Source organism: Nicotiana tabacum, chromosome 1 (genome assembly GCF_000715075.1).
Source record: "Nicotiana tabacum cultivar K326 chromosome 1, ASM71507v2, whole genome shotgun sequence".
Taxonomy (NCBI): Eukaryota; Viridiplantae; Streptophyta; class Magnoliopsida; order Solanales; family Solanaceae; genus Nicotiana; species Nicotiana tabacum.
The window spans coordinates 105,563,267-105,585,317 of NC_134080.1; the positions used below are offsets into that span (position 1 = coordinate 105,563,267).

General features: G+C 36.7%; 1 protein-coding gene across 3 annotated transcripts; it reads left to right on the forward strand.

Moving 5' to 3' along the window:
* The first annotated feature begins 17,107 nt into the window (after nt 1-17,107).
* LOC107821228 (protein LPA3-like) lies at nt 17,108-21,967 on the forward strand. 3 transcript variants are annotated; one of them, XM_075252643.1, is made up of 9 exons: nt 17,108-17,232; nt 17,401-17,541; nt 18,715-18,762; nt 18,866-18,905; nt 19,038-19,138; nt 20,693-20,885; nt 20,973-21,071; nt 21,371-21,523; nt 21,635-21,967. In XM_075252643.1, the coding sequence occupies exons 1-9, from the start codon at nt 17,179-17,181 to the stop codon at nt 21,670-21,672; spliced, it is 867 nt and encodes a 288-aa protein (XP_075108744.1). In that variant the 5' UTR covers nt 17,108-17,178; the 3' UTR covers nt 21,673-21,967. The 3 variants fall into 3 exon arrangements, with proteins under 3 accessions (XP_075108744.1, XP_016503136.1, XP_075108742.1); XM_016647650.2 differs by having other exon boundaries at nt 21,406-21,523; XM_075252641.1 differs by having other exon boundaries at nt 20,705-20,885; nt 21,406-21,523.
* The last annotated feature ends 84 nt before the right edge of the window (nt 21,968-22,051 follow it).

Sequence of the window (22,051 nt, forward strand, 5' to 3'; positions counted from 1 at the left end):
CAAATATATAATTTGTTTTGAAATTGGACCTCAAATCGAGGTCCAAATCCCCAAAATTTGAAAAACCTAGGTTCTACCCAAAACACCCAATTTCCCCACGAAAACCCTTGATTTTGAGTTGAAATCATGTGAAAAGATGTTAAAAATTGAAGAAAACGAGTTAGAAATGACTTACAATCGATTTGGAGAAGAACTTTTCTTCGAAAAATCGCCCAAGAGAGTTTATGTTTTGAAAGTGTTTGAAAAATGAAAGATTTTCGGCTAAGTCATGAATTTGCAGGTCGCAGATGTCGCAATTGCGACCAGGGTTCGCAATTGCAAACCCTTCAGAACCTGCTAACTTTGCAAATGCGAAGATTTTGTCGCATTTGCGATACTAAAGGAAATCTGGTCCATTTCGCATTTGCGATGGACCTTTCGCATTTGCGATGAACAGGTCGCCTTTGCGATGAACAGATCGCATTTGCGACCAAGGCAGCCCAGGTCTTCTTCGCATTTGCGGGCTCGCATTTGCGAGCCAGGCTTTACATTTGCGAAGTCTGCAAACCTGCAACATACCAGCTAAAAACCTGCAACTTCCTAAGTCCAAATTTCACTCCGTGGCCTACCCAAAACTCACTCGAGCCCTCGGGGCTCCAAATCAAACATGCACACTAACCGAAAAACATCATACGAACTTGCTCGTGCAATCAAATCAGCAAAATAACATCAACAACTATGAATTTAGCACCAAAATCAAAGAAAATCTCAAGAACTTTCAAAGTTTCAAATTTTACAACTAAGGTTTTGAATCACGTCATATGAACTCCGTTTCTTACAAATTTTACAAGCTCGACTTTAATCACATATAAGACCTATACCGGGCTTCGGAACCAAAATACGGGGACGATACCTTCAAATTCCAAACATATTTCATTTTCAAAAACTCATATATTTCAGAAAATAATTTTCTTTAAAAAATTCATTTCTTGGGCTTGGGACCTCGAAATTCGATTCCGGGCATACGCTCAAGTCCCATATTTTTCTACGGACCCTCCGGGACTGTCAAATCACGGGTCCGGGTCTATTTACCTAAAATGTTGACCGAAGTCAACTTAAATTTATTTTAAAAGTAATATTTATCATTTTTCACAGATTTTCACATAATGACTTTCCTGATACGCGTCCGGACTGCGCACGCAAATCGAGGTGAGATAGAAAGAGGTTTTAAGGCCTCGGAACACAGAATTTATTTCTAAAACAAGTGATGACCTTTTGGGTCATCACGCATGCCTTGTCATTTTGACACGTGGCACAATCCTATTGGCTCTTTCTTTTGACTTGGCGTGCCACATCATTTGATGCGTGGCACCAAACTAGGCCTCTAGAAAGATGTCATATTGGGCTTAATAAAGCGGGCTCATCACTTTAGCCCAATTAAATGGGCTAGCCCAATGGATTAACACTTATTTATTTAATCTATTTATATTGGACTTGTACAATTAATTCAAGGAACTTTTACATTCTTATATACTATATGAAACTATATTACCCTCCCTACTCAAGTTTTACTATAATTATATTTTATATACCCAATTACCATTTGTGTACATTTTAAGGGAATTAATGATAATAATTAGTGTCCTAAAATTACTCTAAAATATCTTCCACTCCCCCATGTTTCTCTCTCAACATCTCATCCCCTCTTCCACGTATCTTGCACCCACCCACGATTCCACCATTGACAACCATTAAAAAGCTTTGAAGCTTTGAATTCGAATTTGGGTTTTCAAAAAATATTATTTGTTTGAATTGGATGCTGTTGCAAAGATTGAGAATTCTCTCTACGTCTCTCTCTATCTGTCAATCCCTAATTTCAGTAATGTAAAGCAAAAGAAAAGAGAGCAGCAATTCCACCATTGACAGCCATTAAAAAGCTTTGAAGCTTTGAATTCGAATTTAGATTTTCATTTTTTTGTTTGGATTGGGTGTTGTTGCAAATAATTGGGAATATGGTTTGGAGTTTATATCTCAATTTTGAGGGATTTTGGTGAAGATTAGACTTGATTTTGGCTGAATTTCAGATTGAAACTCGAAGAAGAAGAAGAAGAAGAAGAAGAAGAAGAAGAAGAAGAAGAAGAAGAAGAAGAAGAAGAAGAAGAAGAAGAAGAAGAAGAAGAAGAAGAAGAAGAAGAAGAAGAAGAAGAAGAAGAAGAAGAAGAAGAAGAAGAAGAAGAAGAAGACATGATATACATTATATTTATGAAATTGTAGTAAAATTGTAAAAAAAATGTAGAAAAATTGTATTATGTTGTTTATATATTTTTTTATTTAACTATTATATGAAAGTTGAACAACATTGTATAAAAATTATATTTAAGTTGTATGATATTGTAGTTGTATATAACTGAGTAGAAATAATGTATGAAAACTGTAGATAAGTTGTATAATATATAATTAGTTGTATGAAATTTGTTTTTTCTATGTATAAATCAGATACAAAATATACAAGACATATTATATGAAACTTGTATAAAAATTGTATTTAAGTTGTATGATATTGTAATTGTATTTAACTGTGTAGAAATAATATATAAAAATTGTAGATAAGTTGTAGATTAGTTCGTTTGAATCATAAAAATATGCTCAGCTTGTAAGCAAACAAAATAGTACGTACTCTTTAATTTTAGATTTTGTATATACAGATTTTTCCTCTAATCCCAGATTCAATGTCAATCGTTTTGCTCAAAATTTATCCCGTGGAGGAAAGTCTTCCAAATAATGGACCCATGTCAAAATTTTGTTAACAGTGATGGACTTGATTTTTGTTTAAATTTAGGAAATTCCCAAGTCCTTTGGTATTGTAGTTGTGCTGTAAAAAAATGAAAATAGATAATGTTCTTCATGTATACATTTCCTCTTGTGTGAAACCGTAAATTGAATATGTATACAATGTGATATAATGAAACCGTAAAATCCAACCATACACCAAATAAAATAATCTCACATTTTATTTAGGAACTAATTAATTTCTTTATTATTAACAATAGATAGACTCTAAGTATAACAGACAAAATTGTAATAAAAGAAATATTTTTATTGGTATCATATTTTAAAATATATAGAAATTACCTTTCTTAGAATCATGGTTGTTATAGTTATTTGTGTGCGAAAAATAACCTACACGTTCCCCCCTAAATAAGAAGGAAAGAAAGTAAAATTAAAAAAGAAGGTAAAACTAAGGATTAATTTTGGTGTAAATTATAAGAATGAAAAAACGTTGAAAATAAAACTAAGAAATAAGAATAATATCGGTCTAAAATAGTCTAGAGATTTCAACTAAAACTAACATTGGCTAACCAAGTGATATCAAATTGTATGAATTAGTGCAAATTCACAGCTAGTGTGAATAGCTAGTCATAAGATAAACGAGTGACAATATAATTTCTATTGCTAATGAAGATATTAAAAGAGAAGAAGAGAAAAAAAAGTAAAGGGTGTAACTAAATTCCTTAATTGAAGGCGCTAATAATGGATTTGGAGTCTTTTAAGGTGGAATGTATATATTTTGTAAACAAAATTTGTGTAGGTAGGGTAATTTAGTAAACGTGAACATTTAGGATAATAAAGTTTTCAATAGTGTATAGGAATGAAAAAATCCCTTAATGCAATTATATTAGCCCATAATATTTATTTAGACCAATATATCTTGAATTTAAAATATAGTCCAAATTATTTCATGGATTTAATTTTAATATAATTTATATACCTACAAATGCCCCTACTTCAAGACTTGTTGAGATAATTTTGTTAAAACTCAAGCAAGGTTTGAAGTATTAATATGGAATGATTTTGAACCCCCAATTTATTAGCCTAGGCAATTTATTTGTAATGGAAAAACTTGTCATTTGCTTGAAATTTGCTTAAAATAGAAACTCATCTCCACGTAAGCTTGAAACTTTGGCATTTTGCCAATGGCTTTCACTTTTGGTTACTGAAACAATGAAATCACGTGACCTCCTTTTTGCTTTTGGAATTCCCTCCCATGAATCCTTTGAAAAGTCATATAAGTAAGCACTATTCATAATGAATATGTACGCATGCTATTTTACCACACAGTTTGATGCCGAATATTCTCAAATCCGTCTCTAAACCAAATAATTTTGGTTTACTTCTATTTTGATATAGAACAGTCCACAACCAAGTCCATGTCGGGACAGATAGAAGCCACCGCGGTAGCTCTTTTCCTTTCAATCGAAGTAGGATAACGAGTTCTAGTTGGACTCTGATAATTACGGCTCCCACATCGCTATTAACTTCTCCAATAGCCGTCTCACTGTATCTATAAATAGTGGCATGCCTTTCAATCACTTGGCATTAACCACATCTTAGGGCAACTTTTAGCTTAACTTTGGCGATTCAAAAGTATTGGCACAAAGGTAATTTTTTCTTCTCTTTGTACTCTGTTGTATTTATTTTTAGAACTTCGTCGAACTACGAAGTACTTTAAAAGTTCGATAGTAAGATCTTTAAAAGTTTGCGGTGAATATCTTTAAAATTTGCGGGGAAGACCCATAAAAGTTCGCGCGAAGATCCTTAAAAGCTCGTGGTCAAGATCTTTAAAAGTTCACAGTGAATACCTTTAAAAGTTAAGTTCGCGGTGAAGATCTTTAAAATTTGTGATGAAGACCCATAAAAGTTTGCACAAAGATTCTTAAAAGCTCGTGGTCAAGATCTCTAAAAGTTCATAGTGAAGACCTTTAAAAGTTCGCGGTGAAGACCTTTAAAATTCGTGGTGAAGATCCATAAAAGTTCGTGATAGAAATCTTTAAAAGTCGGCAGTGGGGACTCTTTAAAATTCGCCACGAGCACCTTCAAAAGTTCAAGACAAGCACCTTTAAAAGTTCGAAACATACGTCTTTTAAAAGTTCAGAACGAAAACCTTAAAAATCCGAATGCCGTTAAAAGTTCGAGACGAACACCTTTAAAAGTTCGCAACAAAAACCTTTAAAAATTCGAATGCCTCTAAAAAGTTCGAGACGAACACCGTTAAAAGTTTGCAATGAAAATCTTTAAAAAACAATCCGACGCCGACATCCCTTTTCTTATACGTTTGAGGCGAAATTTTTTACTTATCCATACTCTCTGTCTAGATTATGATTGTTACTCTTCCCTTTTGACTTAGATACTAATAAATATTTTTTTTATGTTGCATGAACATGATTTACTTCAGAGACTCAATATCCTCTTCCTCCACGTCTAAGTATTTTGTAATTTCAGCGGAGACCAGATTGCTAGTTGATACACCACTAACCGACTTATATGCAGCTTCGTGGCCATCCTTGCAAAATCCATTTCGTTTAGTAGATTGGACCTTTGAAAACACCAAACCTTAATTTAAGACATGGACTCTTCGTTCCCATAATCACAAAGTTAAGAATGTGGCAAGTTCCCTCCCATGCTTAGGACGACGAATCCTCAAAGGAGAAGTACACTGGAGTGATTCCTTAACTTTTGGTGGCGAATTTTATTATATTCCCGGCTATTGGGAGTGGACCGAAGATATCCTTAGTAGGGACCATCGAACATTGAGGGCCACCAATATTTACGATACTGTCTATGCCTCATTGTTTACTTATTATCATTCTACAAGTATCATATAAGCTTTTTATGAGGCTTGGTGTCCTCTTACAAACACGTTGCTTACCTTAGTTGGAGAGTTATATATATCCCTTTAGGACTTGTGCACTATTGGAGGTCTGTCTTTAATGGGGTCTCCTTATGAGGAAGTTATTCTGAATACTCGAAAACTTACAGGTGCTTTACGACAAGGATAGAATATTCCTTCCACAAGCCCGTAAGCAGTTGTTTGATGCATATCACCAACTTCGAGAGGGAAACACTAAAAATCATGACATCCCTGTGAGAATATGGATAGAGTTTTGGTGCAAAAAGGTTGTAAAGTATGAACAACCTCCAGTGAGAAAAGAAAAGAAGTCAGCTCGTCCCAAATCAACACACAACCCTACTAGAGCCATAGATAAAATCATCAATTGGTCGGAAGTTGAAGATGTACTATTTGTTAAACTTGGCGTTAGAAGTGACAAGAAAGACGAAGTATACTTAGCTGCTTTTTTATCATGCTGGTTATGTATCTTTTGCTCCATACAAAAGAAGGCGACTTCATTCGGCCTGTGACTTTCAAGATTGCAGGCCTTCTAGCGTGTGGGCAAAGAAATAACCTTGCCATTCCAGTCTTAGCTAGCATCTACAGGGAATTAAACACAATTTCAAATGGCTCACCACTCGATCCTTCTAGAGTTTACTTCCCAATTCATTATGTGTATGGTTGGTTGTCCTGTTACTTCAAGACTCATTTTTCTCTAACAAATAGGCCGGCTACTCCTCTGATGGCTATATATTCAGGTGAGGGAACATCGAGATACTTTGGGAATGAAGACGCGAGAAAACATATTCATGGAGGAGAAAGTGTCGTATAGACTTCCACAATGCCAAGTAATTCTCAACCGTATTATTATCGTGATGATGGCAACGAGGAAGAGTCCGAGTCAAATTATTTTATGAATATTCGCTCGAATTATCTTTATTTGAGAAATGGATCGACCTTCATCATGGATACTTATAGCCCTCATCGCTTCAATCGTCAATTTGGTTTTTATTAAGACATCTCTGATTGCTTGGAACAAGATTTCCGTGAGTGCTCTTTAGACAAAGAATTGGAACTTTTACGAATTTGTATTTTGTCTAAAAGTAGGTCAAAGTCCACATTTCCCCCTATTATGCCCAAGATGAAGAAGTATGTCTTGTCCGATTATAAGTCTTGGTGCATGGACTCCGCTGGAAATGAAAGGTTGCCTATCTATGAGCCTCGCAAAGGGAATGACAAGCAAGAAATCAGGAAATGGGGCAAGTTTGTGCCCAAATCTAAAAACAAAGAAGCTATGAACGTCAACACATCATCTATGAAGTTCACAACGAAGGTGAGCATGTAGCAGAGTACGAAATCCACTTCTTTTCAAGAAGGAAAGTTAACTCTAAAAGAAATGCAAGAGAAAGAGTACCCATTTCTGGATTCTGATATGCCAGCTATTTTTGAAGAACTCCTCGAGTTAAATCTCATTGAGCTTCCGGAGATGAAGCGACCAAATGAAGCTGGGAAAACAAATGACCCAAATTACTGCAAATACCATCGACTTGTGAGCCACCCTCTTGAGAAGTGCTTTGTCTTCAAGGACAAAGTTATGGACTTGGCTCGCGAAAAGATGATCGTGCTTGAAGATGAGAAAGCAAGCACAAACCAAGTCTCTATCACCTTTGGCTCATTTAGTCCGGATGAACTATGAGGTTTTAAAGAAAGTAAAGATGGAGAATTAGTAGAGAACGACAAAGCTGAAGTCAATCAACCTGATAATGATGAAGGTTGGACATTGGTGACTCGTCGTAGGCACCACAGAAGGAGCCCACAAAAAGAATTAGTAAAACAACCAATAAGGAAAATGATGGTAAAAAGACCAAGGAGATGGAATCTAGTTAAGCACTTAAAGAAAGCAAAAATGGAGGTACACCACTCTCAAAAGCCACAAAATCCAGTGACCTTGGAGGAGTTTTTACCAAGTTGGTTCCGCACGATGATTTCCCATAAGGGTATCGATGCCTCTTGTTGCTATGCTGACAAAGGGGAAGAAAAGAGTGATGACCTACCGTTGGCACCATCTTAGGAAAAGCTCATCGAGTCCACTCCTCAGGAAGTTAATGTTTGTGAGAAAAAAGTCACATTCACAAATGACGATCTTCTGCTAGGTGTCACTCTTCATAACTGCCCATTGTACCTGGTTGGCTATATGCGTGATGAAAGGTAAATCGAATTTTGGTTGATGGAGGATCCTCAGTGAACATTTTTCCAATTGTCAGTATGAAAGAACTTAGTATTCCCATGAACGAACTCCCAGAAAGTCGTGTGATGATCCAAGGATTCAACCAAGGGGGGCAAAGAGCCATAGACACGATCAGGCAGGAAATCACCATTGAAGATATGCAATCAAGTGCATGGCTACATGTGATCGATGCAAAGACTTCATACAACATCTTGCTTGGAAAGCCTTGGATACATGAGAATAAAGTAGTTACATCTACCTACCATCAATGTTTAAAATACTACGAGGGTGAAGTCGAGAAGAACATAGTTGTTGATGATGAGCCATTCACCGAGGCTGATTCACACTTCGTCGATGCAAAGTTCTACTTGAAGAACCGCATTGTGAAGGAGCTAAAAGTTGATGATGGAATGAAAAACAAGAATAACGAGTCCACAACTAAAAGAGAAGAGGTGGCTACTGGTGAAGCCAAAGCTGTTACTAAGGATGTACAACCCAACGCGAATAAATCTTATAGAGGGAATATTGCGTCTTATGTCAAGAAAGTAAGTCATGCGCTCCAATATATCCCTAAAAGGAATAAAGATGAGGGTGAATCATCTAATCTCCAAACTAACATGCTAAAGGAGTTAACTCTTCCGGTCAAACGAATTGAGGCAGTAAAGTCGTCCTCAATGACGCTTGTAGGGTTTGTGGCCCAAAATCGTTTGCAGAATGTGGCACTGCCTACAAAGCGAACAGATGAAGATTTTGATCCTAACGCTTACAAGCTATTTGCAAAAGATGGATACAATCCTAATGAGCCATCAAAGTATCTCCATAAGAAGGGCGAGCAACAATTATATCACTATAGAAGATGAATCAGCCGCTTCTAACAAGCCTTCTGTCTTTGATCGACTTGGAAAATAAACTGTGAGAACTTCTGTATTTGAGAGATTGGGTCCATTAAAAAAGGGGAATAAGTTCCAGAGAAATTATTGAAATACAAGAACACCCGCTTCGCCCAAAATTCAGAAAATCTCTAAGGATTTCCAAAGTTTGGTTCCTTCTAGAATGAAGCGAAAAACAAAATTCATGGTCTCGTGTGGTGAGGTATTGAAGGTGAAGCCATACACTGTGGTCTACACTAAAGAACGTGATGAAGACGAAGAAAGTGTGGGTTCTTCGTATCATGTTACTGCATAAGGCGAGCATGGTGTTTTATCTCTAATGGAGGATGATGAGAAATTGGATGATGTTTCACCATGTTATCACATATCCTTCAATGATGGGGACCCTCAAGAGGATGAAGATGCGAAAGATGCTCTGCCAGAACTTGAAGAAGGGGTGAAGGCAACGATTGATGCCTTAAAAGAAGTTAACCTTGGCACTGATGAAGAACCAAGACCCACCTACCTAAGTGCTTTACTAGAAGTTGATGAAGAAAGAACTTATATTGAGTTACTCAAGGAGTTTAGGGATGTCTTTGCTTGGAGTTGCAAAGAAATGCCTGGCTTTGACCCTAAAGTAGCAGTCCATCACCTTGCAGTCAAGAATGGCGCTCGTCCTATTAAGCAAGCTCAAAGGCGCTTTAGGCCGGACTTGGTTCCCCTGATTGAAACCGAAGTTAACAAACTTATTGAAGCTCGATTTATTCAAGAAGTTAAATACCCAACATGGGTTTCAAGTATTGTCCGTGTAAGGAAGAAGAATGGCCAATTTCGAGTATGCATTGACTTCAGGGATCTCAACAATGTGTGTCCCAAAGATGAATTCCCGCTCCCTATTCCAGAGGTGATGATCGATGCTACTACTGCTTACGAGGCAATGTCTTTCATGGACGGTTCATCGGGCTATAATGAAATTCGCATGGCACCAAAAGATGAAGAGCTTACTACATTCCGCACCCCCAAGGGTATTTATTGCTACAAGGTAATGCCTTTTGGCTTGAAGAACGCTGGTGCTACTTACCAAAGGGCTATGCAGAATTATTTTGACAATCTTCTCCAGAAGAATGTCAAATTCTATGTTGACGACTTGGTGGTAAAATCAAGAGAGAAGGTCGACCACTTGAAAGACTTGAGAATGGTGTTTGAGTTGCTTTGAAGGTACCAACTTAGGATGAATCCATTAAAATGCGCCTTTGGAGAATTTGGGAAAGTTCCTCGTTTCATTGTTCGACATCGAGGGATTGAAATTGACCAAGCCAAAGTGGATGCGATCTTGAAAATGTCTGAGCCTCGGGATATTCACGAATTGAAAAGTCCGCAAGGAAAGTTAGCGTACCTTAGGAGATTCATCTCAAACCTAGCTGGGAGGTGCCAACCGTTCAGTCGCCTTATGAAGAAAGGTGTCCCTTTCAAATAGGACCAAGCGTGTAGCAATGCCTTTGAGAGCATTAAATCCTACTTGATGAAGCCTCCATTTTTGGTAGCCCCTATACTTGGAAAGCCACAGATACTATACATTTCAGCACACGAAAGGTCTATTGGAGCGCTGTTGGCCCAAGAAAATAGTGAAGGGATAGAAAACTGCCTTTACTACTTGAGCAGGATGATGACACCAAACGAACTGAATTATTTGCCAATTGAAAAGTTGTGTTTGGCGCTAGTTTTCTCAATTCAAAAGTTGAAGCACTACTTTCAAGCTCATGTTGTTCGTTTTGTTTCTAAAGCAAATCCCATCAAGTTCTTGATGTCAAAACATTTTCTTAGTGATCGACGAGCGAGATGGTACCTCCAATTTCAACAATTCGAGATTTTGTACATCCCTCAAAAGGCTGTAAAAGGACAAGCATTGGCAGACTTCTTGGCAGATCATCTGATACCTGATGACTGGGAGCTAACTGACAAACTACCTGATGAGGATGCAATGGTCATTGAAGTTCAACCTCCATAGAAAATGTACTTTGATGATGTTGCGCATCGTAGAAGAGCTGGTGTTGGTGTAGTATTTGTCACTTTCCAAGGTGAAGTTTTTCCCTACTCCTTCACCTTGACACAACTTTGTTCCAATAATGTTGCTGAGTATCAAGCATTAATACTTGGGCTTGAAATGGCCGTTGAGATGAAGCAATTGCAATTGAAAGTCTTTTGGTGACTCCCAATTAGTGGTCAATCAGCTTTTAGGTAGTTACGAGGTCAAGAAGCCTGAACTACACCGATATCATGATTACACTAAAACATTAATGGGGTGGCTCAGTGTGTGACTATTCAGCATGTGCCAAGGAAAGAAAATAAAAAGGTTGATGCTTTAGCTGCCCTAGTTTCATCATTAACCATGCCTAATCAAGCCAAGTTACTGTCTGCCAAAAATGGGTAGTACCGCTTCCAAATAAGGCTGAAGGTGAAGAAAGAAGAATGACGACAACCCATTATCGACTACTTAAGCTATGGGATACTTCCAGAAAATCCGAGAAGAAGGACTAAATCCGTCATTGTGTACCTCGCTTCCTTTACTACAAAGATACTCTATATAGAAGGTCATTCGAGGGAGTGCTCTTTCAATACTTAGGGGAAGAAGAAGCACTACAAGCTCTACAAGAGGCACATTCTGGGGTATGTGAGTCACACCAGTCTGTACCAAAAGCTCCACTTCCATATAAAAGGAAGGGATATTATTGGCCAATGATGGTGAAAGATTGCTTGGACTATGCTCGAAGATGCAAGGCTTGCCAATTTCATGCAAATTTTATTCATCAGCCTCCTGAAGTGTTATATCTGACTGTTGTGTCCTGGCCATTTGGCGCTTGGGGTTTAGATGTTGTTGGACCACTGCCAAAGTCCTCTGGTGGGCACCTATACATCTTGGCTGCAACTGACTATTTCTCGAAATGGGCTGAAGCTGTTGCTCTTGAGGAAGTAAAAAAGGAGAATGTTGCAAGTTTCATCTGAGTAAACATAATTTATCGCTTTGGCATTCCTCGTTACATAATAATGGATAATGTCAAGCCATTCGACAATAGGTTGATGAACAAGATTTGTGATCTCTTTGGCTTCAAGCAACGCAACTCTTTTATGTACAATGTTGTCGCCAATGGTCTAGTTGAGGCATTCAACAAAACTCTATGCAACTTGTTAAAGAATGTCCTCTCCAAATCCAAACGAGATTGGAATGACCGTATGGAATAAGCTCTATAGGCATATAGGATGACTCACCGCACGCTAACACAAGCGACTTGTTATTCACTCATTTATGGAGCCGAAGCCGTCTTGCCACTCGAGCGTCAAATACCTTCATTACGACGGGGTATTCAAGAAGAGATAACTGATGAAGAAAATGCTCGACTTCGATTAGCAGAGTTGGAGGATCTTGATGAGAAGAGGTTGGAAGCTCAACAGAGTCTTGAATGTTATCAAGCTCGATTGTCTCGCGCCTTCAATAAAAGAGTTTGCCCTAGATCCTTTCAAGTAGGAGATCAAGTCCTTGGCGTACGAAGACCCATAATTACTTCCCATAAACCTGTAGGGAAGTTCACTTCAAAATGGGATGGGCCATATGTCGTACAAGAAGCTTACTCAAGTGGGGCTTACAAGTTGGTTGATGCAGATGGCATGAGAATCGGCCCTATCAATGACAAGTTTTTGAAGAAGTATTATCCTTGAAGTTACAACGCTCCTTGACGCATGAGCCTAAACTGCATGTTCCTACACTCCTGGACCGCATGAGTCTAAACTGTGTACGACCCACACAAAAAGAAAGAGAGAGAGAGTCTGCTCGGTTGAAAATCTCGAAAGAGGCAGCCTAGGCAAAAGTTAGGACATAATTTTTTTAAAAAAAATATCACCCATTCTGAACTACGATATGACTTGATCCTCTTCACCAAGGTACGTAAGCAGTTTAAAGTTTCATTCTGAGTTCACTTGCATGATTTCAAAAGATACATAGTGCCCCAATTATTGTCCGAGTAAAGTATGAACGGAATGTAAAATCAAGCTGAAACGCTATCTTCATGTTGAACTTTGGATCCCATTTAATTTGAACGGGGCAAGTTGCTATGGTAAAATGGTGTCTTGATGACAATATTTGTATCAATATCTGGGGATTCGCTATGTCTTCATGTTCGCATAACCTTCAAGTTTGTTGGTCTTCATATCCGCTCACTACCCTAAAAAAAGGGAAGATAAGAGAGGCGTCAAAAGGGAACACAACTATAAGAAGAAAGATTCCTAGGGCGCAACATTTTAAATTCAGTGAGACTCGAACCCAAGATATTTGTGAGAATGAAGCTCTTGAATTTTGACTGATATCAAGAACAACGTCTTGTGATCTCGAGGCTTCCATACCAAAACATAAAACTTTTGACGAAGTCGCGCCAATTCAAAATTGTCGCTATATTAAAATCTCATGTTGAATTCGAAACACTATTTGAAACTATCCTTAAGGTATTAAATCCTAAATTTTGGAAATGTTTTAGACTTTGGAGTCTTGTTTTCATAAAAATAAACGGTTCATGATTTTGACATTCCAACATCAAGATATAAAAGTTTTGGTGAAATCGCGCAAGTTTGAAATCGTCAGTGTGTCCGAATTTTACGTTGACTTCGAAATATTATCTGAAACTATCCTTAAGATATTAAATCTTGAAATTTGGATATGTTTTATATTTTGAAGTTTGTTTTTCAAAAAATCTAATGGTCCATGATTTCGATATTCCTACATTAAGATACAAATATTTTGGTGAAGCTATACAAATTTAAAGCTATCAATGTGTCGGAATCTAAAGTTAGATTCAAAATAATATCTGGGACAATTCTCACAATGTTTGATTTCATATTTTGGATATGTCTTATATCTTGAAGTCTATTTTTCATAAAATCAAGCGGTTTATGATTTCAACGTTTCAACACCAAGATATAAATTTTTTGGTGAAGCTGTACAAATCTGAAACTATCAACATGTCGGAATCTAAAGTTATATTCAAAATGATATCTGGGACGATTCTCAAAATGTTTGATCTCAAATTTTGGATATGTTTTTAAAGTTTAGTTTCTATGAAATTAAATGGCTCATATTTTTGATGTCCTCACATTGAGATATATATTTCCTGCCACAAAAGGTGCAAAGGTGATGAACAATATTATCCTCAAAGAAAAAGGAGGATGTATCTCCTAATACGGAGAACTTCGAGACATGAATGGCGACAACGTTTAAATAAAAGTCAAGTTCTATTATGTGGACGTCAATACAACATGATAAGCAAAGAACTATTGATATTGAACCGCAAAGGAAAAAACGAGGCATGGATAGTTTCCATGGAATTAAACGGTTCTCAATTTTGACATTTCTACACCAAGATATGATATTTTTGGTAAGACTGTGCAAATTTGTAATTTTCAACATGGTGGAATCTAAAGTTGGTTTCAAAATATTACTTGCGGCGATTCTAAAGGTGTTTGATTCTGAATTTTGGATATGTCTTAGATTTTAAAGTTTAGTTTATATGAAATTAAATGGCTCATATTTTTGACGTCCTCACATTGAGATATATATTTCCTGCCACAAAAGGTGCAAAGGTGATGAACAATATTATCCTCAAAGAAAAAGGAGGATGTATCTCCAAATACAGAGAACTTCAAGACATGAATGGCAACGACGTTTAAATAAAAGTCAAGTTCCATTATGTGGACGTCAATACAACATGATAAGCAATTTCTAAGAATAGCCGCTAGTTAATCAAATGCAAAACAAAAAGAGGCTAATAAAATACTCTATGTCGACTAATCTAAACATAAATTGTAATTGACCACGTTTTTAAGGGTTGCCTCTAGGTGTTGTTTCTTCATCTCCACGTCGGCCAAGTCATCAGCGGTTGCCAAAGGGACATCAGAACATCTTCGATACTCCTCTTCAGCAGATGAGACTTTAGATTCAATCTCTTCAACCTCTTTTTTGGCAATACCTCGAAGAGCTCTTAATTGTTTCACCTTCTCCTTCACCTCATTGAGAGACTGACTGGTGGCAGACAATTTCTCGACATTCTCCACTTTCTCAATCAAGACAAGATCAAGATGTTCCGTGGCATTTAAAAATGACTCTGATTTTTCAACATCCACAACCTTGTCAAAAAGAGCTGATCGTGCCTGGTCATATGAAGTGGCAAGCTCGAACAAAGACGTCAATAGGTCTTTTACAGGGGAAATATCCACACCCTTTCCGTCCATCTCCTCGAGAATCACTTGGATCTCGAATTAAAGAGAAGAAGCATTGTCTGCGGTAAGGTCCTCGAGTTTGGCTTGAATTTTAGCCCAGGCATTCAAAATGAAATCCTTGCGAAGAGTCAAGACAACCTTTCTTCCATCAAAGATAGATATCATTGGTGTTGATTGTTGGTGAAAATTAGGCCCTGATTTTGCTCCAAGACTAGAAATGGAAGTTGCCTCTAGGTCTGACTTAGGTATTGGAAGTGATTTCCTCGAATCTAGCTCCACCACGGATTCGCTACAACCTTGTGGCTTACTTTAGTGTGATGCCATTGAAGTATGAATACCATTTGGCTGCATAGAAAAGAATATAAGGTTAGTGAAATTACTTGTATATTATAAGATAATATGAAAGTTTTAATCATTACCTCTTTTATAGCCATCAAAGTCCTTGAAGCACTGCCGATGTTGTCAGTAATCTCGACTACACCCAAATTAGCATCTCCTTGTTTGTTTGAATATGGCTTCACCCTCTTGAAGTTTTGATCTCCATGACTACTTTCACTCTCATTTTGGGATGGGCGTTTTTTGGAGGTAGGAACAACGGTGCCTAATGGAAATGAACCCCCATTGGCTTGATGAGCCTGAACAAGTCCCTTCTTTTGAACTTCTTTATATGGAGGTCCCTTGACGTCGCATGACACAACCATTTTGGATTTTAAAGTAGGAGGCTTGACCTCCTGTTATGCTCTTGAGGCGTGATCTCTGAAGGCGTAGCAGTACCTGGCCCAACGATATTCACCAAAGATTGCAAGCGATTTTCAAGTAAGTTTCCATACATTCTTTCCCCCCAAGACTTATAATCGGACGAGACATATTTCTTCATCTTGGGCATAATAGGGGGAAATGTGAACTTTGACCTACTTTTAGACAAAATACAAATTGCGAGAATTGAGAACGACAATAAATTGCGTCAAGAAAATAAAATCAAGACCGAAAATATTGCAACGATCATAGTATTTTACTTCAAATATTTGAGTGTTACAATCTCTATGAATCCTCTGATTCTACTTTTCAACAGTAAATAAAAGAACCTTCGATCTTAATCTTGAATTTTATTTTATTTTAATCCAAGTGGTTGAGGTATGATCTTGATCTTAGTGTATTTTTAATCCAAGGGCTTGCAGCTTGTTCTTGAATCTTCGCCTTGATCTTTTAATCCTTAGAACACTTGAATGCTTGTAGCTTTTAGAGAAATCTGCGGCATTTGATCCACGAGCTCTCTCTTGCTTCTTGTTATAACTTCTAGTGTCTTTTTTGGTTATGAAGACCCCTATTTATAGTTGTGGGGTGGAATAGTTATGATAAGAACAAACTCTTTCCGACCAATCAAATCGAAGTGTGACATGGTCGCGTATGATTGGCCAGAACATGTCACTTTGCAAATGTGGCGCGGCTTCATTAGCCATTTAATTTGATTTAGCAATGCCTTGTCATTTTGACACGTGGCACAATTCTATTGGCTCTTCTGTTTGACTTGGCGTGCCACGTCATTTGACGCGTGGCACCAAACTGGGCCTCCGGGAAGATGACATCTTGGGCTTAATGAAGTGGGCTCATCACTTTAGCCCAATTAAATGGCTAGCCCAATGGATTAAGTCTTATTTATTTAATCCATTTATATTGGACTTATACATTTAATTCAATTATATTAGCCCATAATATTTATTTAGACCAATATATCTTGAATTTAAAATATAGTCCAGATATTGGATTTAATTCTAATATAATTTATATGCCTACAACATTATCTAAAAATGAGGAATTAAAATAATAATTTGCGTTATCCAATAAAAGGAGAGGAAACGTTTTGCTTCAGAGCAGGAGATTTGGTTCATGAATCAGAGTTGGTTAACACCGTTAGTTTTTAAACACATTCTGTCAGTGAGGCTAAAGGTGCTCCACTTTAAGTATGCTCAGGATTATATTTGAAGGACCAAAATAGACCTACCTCAAAGATACGAGACAATATTGGTCAAAAACTCCAAAAAAGCACACTGATTGTGAAAAATAATACGTACACACTAACGATATATCTACCTTAAAAAATATTTTCTGGTTTATAAAGGAAAGAGTACAGTTTAAACTCTTCTCAGCCTCTCTCCTTGTGGTTGGAATTCAAAATGTGGTTATCCACTTTCCCAACCGTTTCAGTCCCTTCCCCTCTAACTCCGCAGGTAAGAGAAATTATCTTCCGCAGCTCTTTTGGTTGCCAATAAAATGTTGATTTACGCAACTGAGTTCTAGGGTTTTAAAATACCGCGCATTTTTCACTTGCTTAGTTGCTTGACTTGCTTCACAAATTTTATTGCTGTTTTCGATTGATTTTGTGGAATATGGTGTAGGATTTCAATTGGATAAGGTGTCAAGTGAAGAGAAATGTGAGAAATCTTGAATTTGCTATCAGTTGTTCGGGCGGGGATAAAGCTACTTCAATTGGATTTGATGTGCCGTTCCCGAGGGACTACACTGAATTACTTCAACAAGTATGCTTCATTCCAGAAATCTTAGGAACATATACTCTTTCACATGTGAAGGATGGTTAACTTAAATGCTAATAACTAATAGAAGGCCTACACACATATATGAGTTTTTGAAGCCGTTATTTGAGAGTCTTTGAGTTGAGTTCAAGTAACTGAAGGATCGTTTTAGTACACAGAAAATATAGGAGGATGAATTATGAATTTTTTTTATTAGTAAAAATAGATAACATACGGTGACGAGAATAAGGTGAATTAGTATAATGTGACTCCTTGGTAAAGTTACTACGAATGATTTTTATTCCATACTAAATCTTAAGTAGATCATATACCGACATCATTTATACTTGTTGCTAGTTTTTCTCTTGATAAAAGTATAATGTCCCCCTTGGTTTCTGTTATATCACTTTGATCACCTTCAGAAGTGGGAATTCAATCCTGACTTGAAAAAAGAGAGGCATTTGTAGTGAGCTTAGAAGATTGTGACTAATTGGTATCACTCGCCTAACAATGATCTGGTCTCGTTGAACTAACTATTATGATTTACTTGTGCCCATGTAACCTCATTACTTGCAGATCGTGTCTGATTACTATATATCTAGTAGACTATGTATCTGTTAAGCTTTTTCACCTCTCAAGATTTTCAAAATTTATATTTGTAAATATGCAGCTGAAATTTTTTATGTGGCTCTTACCAACTGCCAAATCTGTCCCCTTTGGGGCTTAAAATCAGAATGTAGATGATAAGGAAAGCATAGTTAAACACTCATTGTAGATGATAAGTGAAGACATAATTAAACACTCACTAGAAAACATAAGCACACTCCACTATTGATTAATTGATTATGAAAGCACTTACTCAACCTGTGTATTATATTTGAATATTAATTTTATATGCTCCAAATCATGGGTATGTTATTGTTGTCGTTGGTTCTTCAGCTGCCTCAAGGCGTAAGTTATTACGTTATCTGTTCATGTCCATTACATGATATTTTTTTTTGGTTTTTCCATATGTATATTACCACCCTGATTTTTTTCTATTTTAACTTTTCCTTTTCATGCATCCAATTTGGATAGTGCGTATTGTGTTGCTCATTGCGTACTCAGTTTATTCACTTTACTTTCTTAAGTCTGTTCTGCTGTTGTTCAATCATAATACCAAAATTTCATGATAAACAGGCTAAAGAAGCATCTGAATTGGCATTGAAGGATAACAGACAACTTATGGTCAGTCAATTTTCCATGTATGTCCTCAAGTGACAACACTTTAAAGAAAATATGGTATCCATACTTCCTCTGGACTTAAAGAGCAACAACTTTCTTGAACCAGGAAATTGAATTTCCAACTGCTGGATTGGGTTCTGTGCCAGGTTATCCCTAATTGTCCTCCTTTTTTTGGTACTTTCTCTTGGTTTGGGCATGTGAAGATCGGTATAATCTACACTTCTCACTGATTTCCCATTCATATCTGGTGAATTTACTCTGGTGTTTATCATTAGCAGGTGATGGTGAGGGTGGAACAGAAATGACTGGGAGTATGCAACTAATACGTGAGTTCTGTGATCTCTTGGTTATACCAGAGAAAGCCACAAGGACCAGAATTGTAAGTCTCTGGATTTGATGAATTTTATAGTTTCACACCTTTATCAATCTTTATCATTTCCAAATTATATATTGTGAGTCTCGAAAAATCTCTCTAGCTTACACTTAAAGAAAAATGTCAATGTCCTAAGTTTCACACCTTTATCAATCTTTATCTTTTCCAAATTATATATTGTGAGTCTCGAAAAATCTCGCTAGCTGGTTATTGCTCTTTGCATTTGGCTTATTACACTTAAAGAAAAATGTCAATGTCCTATCATGATAGAATTCTACAATTTGAACACTATGTTTCCTTGGGGGAACCAATCACATGGCAATGGATATATTTGGAGAATAAAGAATAACAATCTTAACCGTAAAAGAACTACTCAGGAAATTAGTGAGGGAAAACTGTTGCTTAATCATAAACTGTTGGAGTGTACTGCATAAGAGTGTGAGCTTAATTCTCTGCTTTATACAAAATAAACCAAAATTTGGCCATTTGCAGAGTGTATCTCTCTTGTCTTCATGCATGAGTTTGGAGGTTGTTAATTATTGCTGTCTCATTTCTTTCTATAGAAGCATCAATCTACCTTAATCTAACATAAATTATGCCTATCCATGTGACCTTGATTTCTTGTTTCTCATGTAAGCTGTCATTACGACTAGGACAAGAAGCTGAAGATCTTTCTTAGTAATGCTACACAAATGGTGCTTCTGGATTCTTTTTCCTCTTAGTGTATTGCCCCGTAAGAGTTTCATCTTCTTAATCTTAAAACAAGTGGTAATGCTCACAGTTTCCTCTTTTTTGTCCTCTTCTTTTGGTTCTTTGCTGTTGTATTCTCTTTGTTTTAGTTGAGACGATACTCAATCTACGCACTCTCTCCATTATGTATTGAGTGGGCTTGCTGGTAGAAACACTAATTTACTACTAAGAAACCAAATTAGATTGTGTCCAATGCTATCTTTCTTTCCTCGGCTGTGCTACTAGGTTGTTCGTGGTCTTCATCTAGTGTAATTTCAATGTATAACCTATGACATGGATGCCAACCTCAGTGGTCTTGCTGAGGGACCTTAACTATGTAGTTGCTGCCTTTCTTCAAGAGTGGCTATATAGTTCTTGCCCTGGTTCTGTTTGTTGAAGTTTGCGCTCCACGTATTTGAAAACCTGACGCTCCTCTCTAAAGCTTTTCAATCAGTAGTTGCTCACCGCTTTGCCTTTTTCTTCTTTTTTCTCTTTTCCTAGTTTACTTCCATGCCTGCTAGGAATCTATCCTTGATGGTATGTCATCTGCTTCTCTGAAATTGGCTGCAAAATTGTATTTTTTTCATATTTATAGTTCTTAATCATTTGTAAAATCCCAAGTCAGCTAGACTTTAATTCTGGAGTTAGTTTTTGTTTTGTTTTGTTCTTTTGTTAATTTCTCCTCATTCCTATATTTGTTACCTCATTATGGTAACAATTTTGTATTTTTGCAGCAATACTTTCCTGTTAATGTTTGTGATCACCTCTTTTCCCATTAAGCTCTTTTACTCTACCAGGTGCGATCTGTCAAACTTGCATTAAACATTTCAGTTTTTCCCAGAGGCTAATGAGGTGAAATTTGCAAGACAATCAATTTTCGGAGGAGCATCTTTCAAGTTGGATTATTTGACAAAGCCTTCTTTTTTCGAGGATTTCGGTTTCACCGAAAAGGTCAAGATGGCTGACCGCGTCAAGCCAGAAGATGAACTCTTTATAGTTGCCTATCCATATTTTAACGTCAATGGTAACATCAACTCTTGCACCTTTGTGTATATCAAGTGATCGATTTAATAGAAATTTTATAATGACAGCATTTATTTCTGCAATATAGAGATGCTTGTCGTGGAAGAGCTATACAAAGCAGCAGTGTCGAACACTTCCAGGAAACTGATTATATTCAATGGAGAGCTTGATCGAATAAGATCTGGTTGTATCCTTCTTACCACAAATTTTGATAGTTCTATCTGATTTCATTTTATTTCTGGTAACAAATATATTTATCCCAGTACTTGTTGTGATTAAGATATATAATTCTTATTTGAATTTAACAACTATTGTTAGAAACTCACTCATACTTATGCTCTTGAATTTGTTATATTCTTTCTGATGAAAGAATAAAAGTAACTTGTTGCACTGGAAATAGGATGGACATCTTATTAAGTATTTTGTCGCTTTTTAGAGAATTACAGAGAAGAAAAGAGACCTTCTTAACAATTGTTCCATGTTAAGTTACTGTATTTCATGCTATCTTTGACAAGAATAAGATTATCCGTCATTCTTCTATCCAAAGCTGGTTGCACTTTCCAAGACTCTTTTCCCTAAGATGGAAACAGTATATTATATTCACAATTTTAAAGGACGAAATGGAGGAGTCCTTTTTAGGTAATGTCTTTGGTGAACTTTATTTTTCCACTATTTGTTAGGTACTTTGTTGTCACATGTGTTTTGCTGCTTTTCTTTGAAATGATACTTTCGCTGTCTCTTGAAAAACAGGTGCTACCCTGGTCCTTGGAAAGTTTTGCGAAGAGTAGGGAATGCATACATCTGCCTGCATCAACAGGAATCAATGCCATCCTTGAAAGAAGTTGCTTTGGACATCCTTCCATCTGCATGATTCTTTTTTGTTTTTAAATTACATGGTGAGAATGTTCACTCTGCCATGTTTCTCCTGTAACTTGTGGGATTTTTTTTTCTTCATATCTCTTTTCTTTTGTGGCCTATGTTATTACACAGGCAAATATTAAAGATTTAGGGGAATCTTACAGATATGTACCTGGTAAAAGACACTTTACCAATAACTAGTCATTTTAGTCATGCTACCAAAAATAGCCAAAACAAAAGTAACAATGATATACAACACCCAAAACATATAGGCAAAAAAAAAAAAAAAATCAACGGGTATTGTTGCAA

Bases quoted from the DNA above. Each gene is read 5' to 3' on its own strand.
- LOC107821228 (XM_016647650.2), top strand. From the start codon at position 17,179: ATGTGGTTATCCACTTTCCCAACCGTTTCAGTCCCTTCCCCTCTAACT. The intron at 17,233-17,400 runs GTAAGAGAAATT...AATATGGTGTAG, and splicing joins CTTCCCCTCTAACTCCGCAG to GATTTCAATTGGATAAGGTG. The intron at 17,542-18,714 runs GTATGCTTCATT...CATGATAAACAG, and splicing joins ACACTGAATTACTTCAACAA to GCTAAAGAAGCATCTGAATT.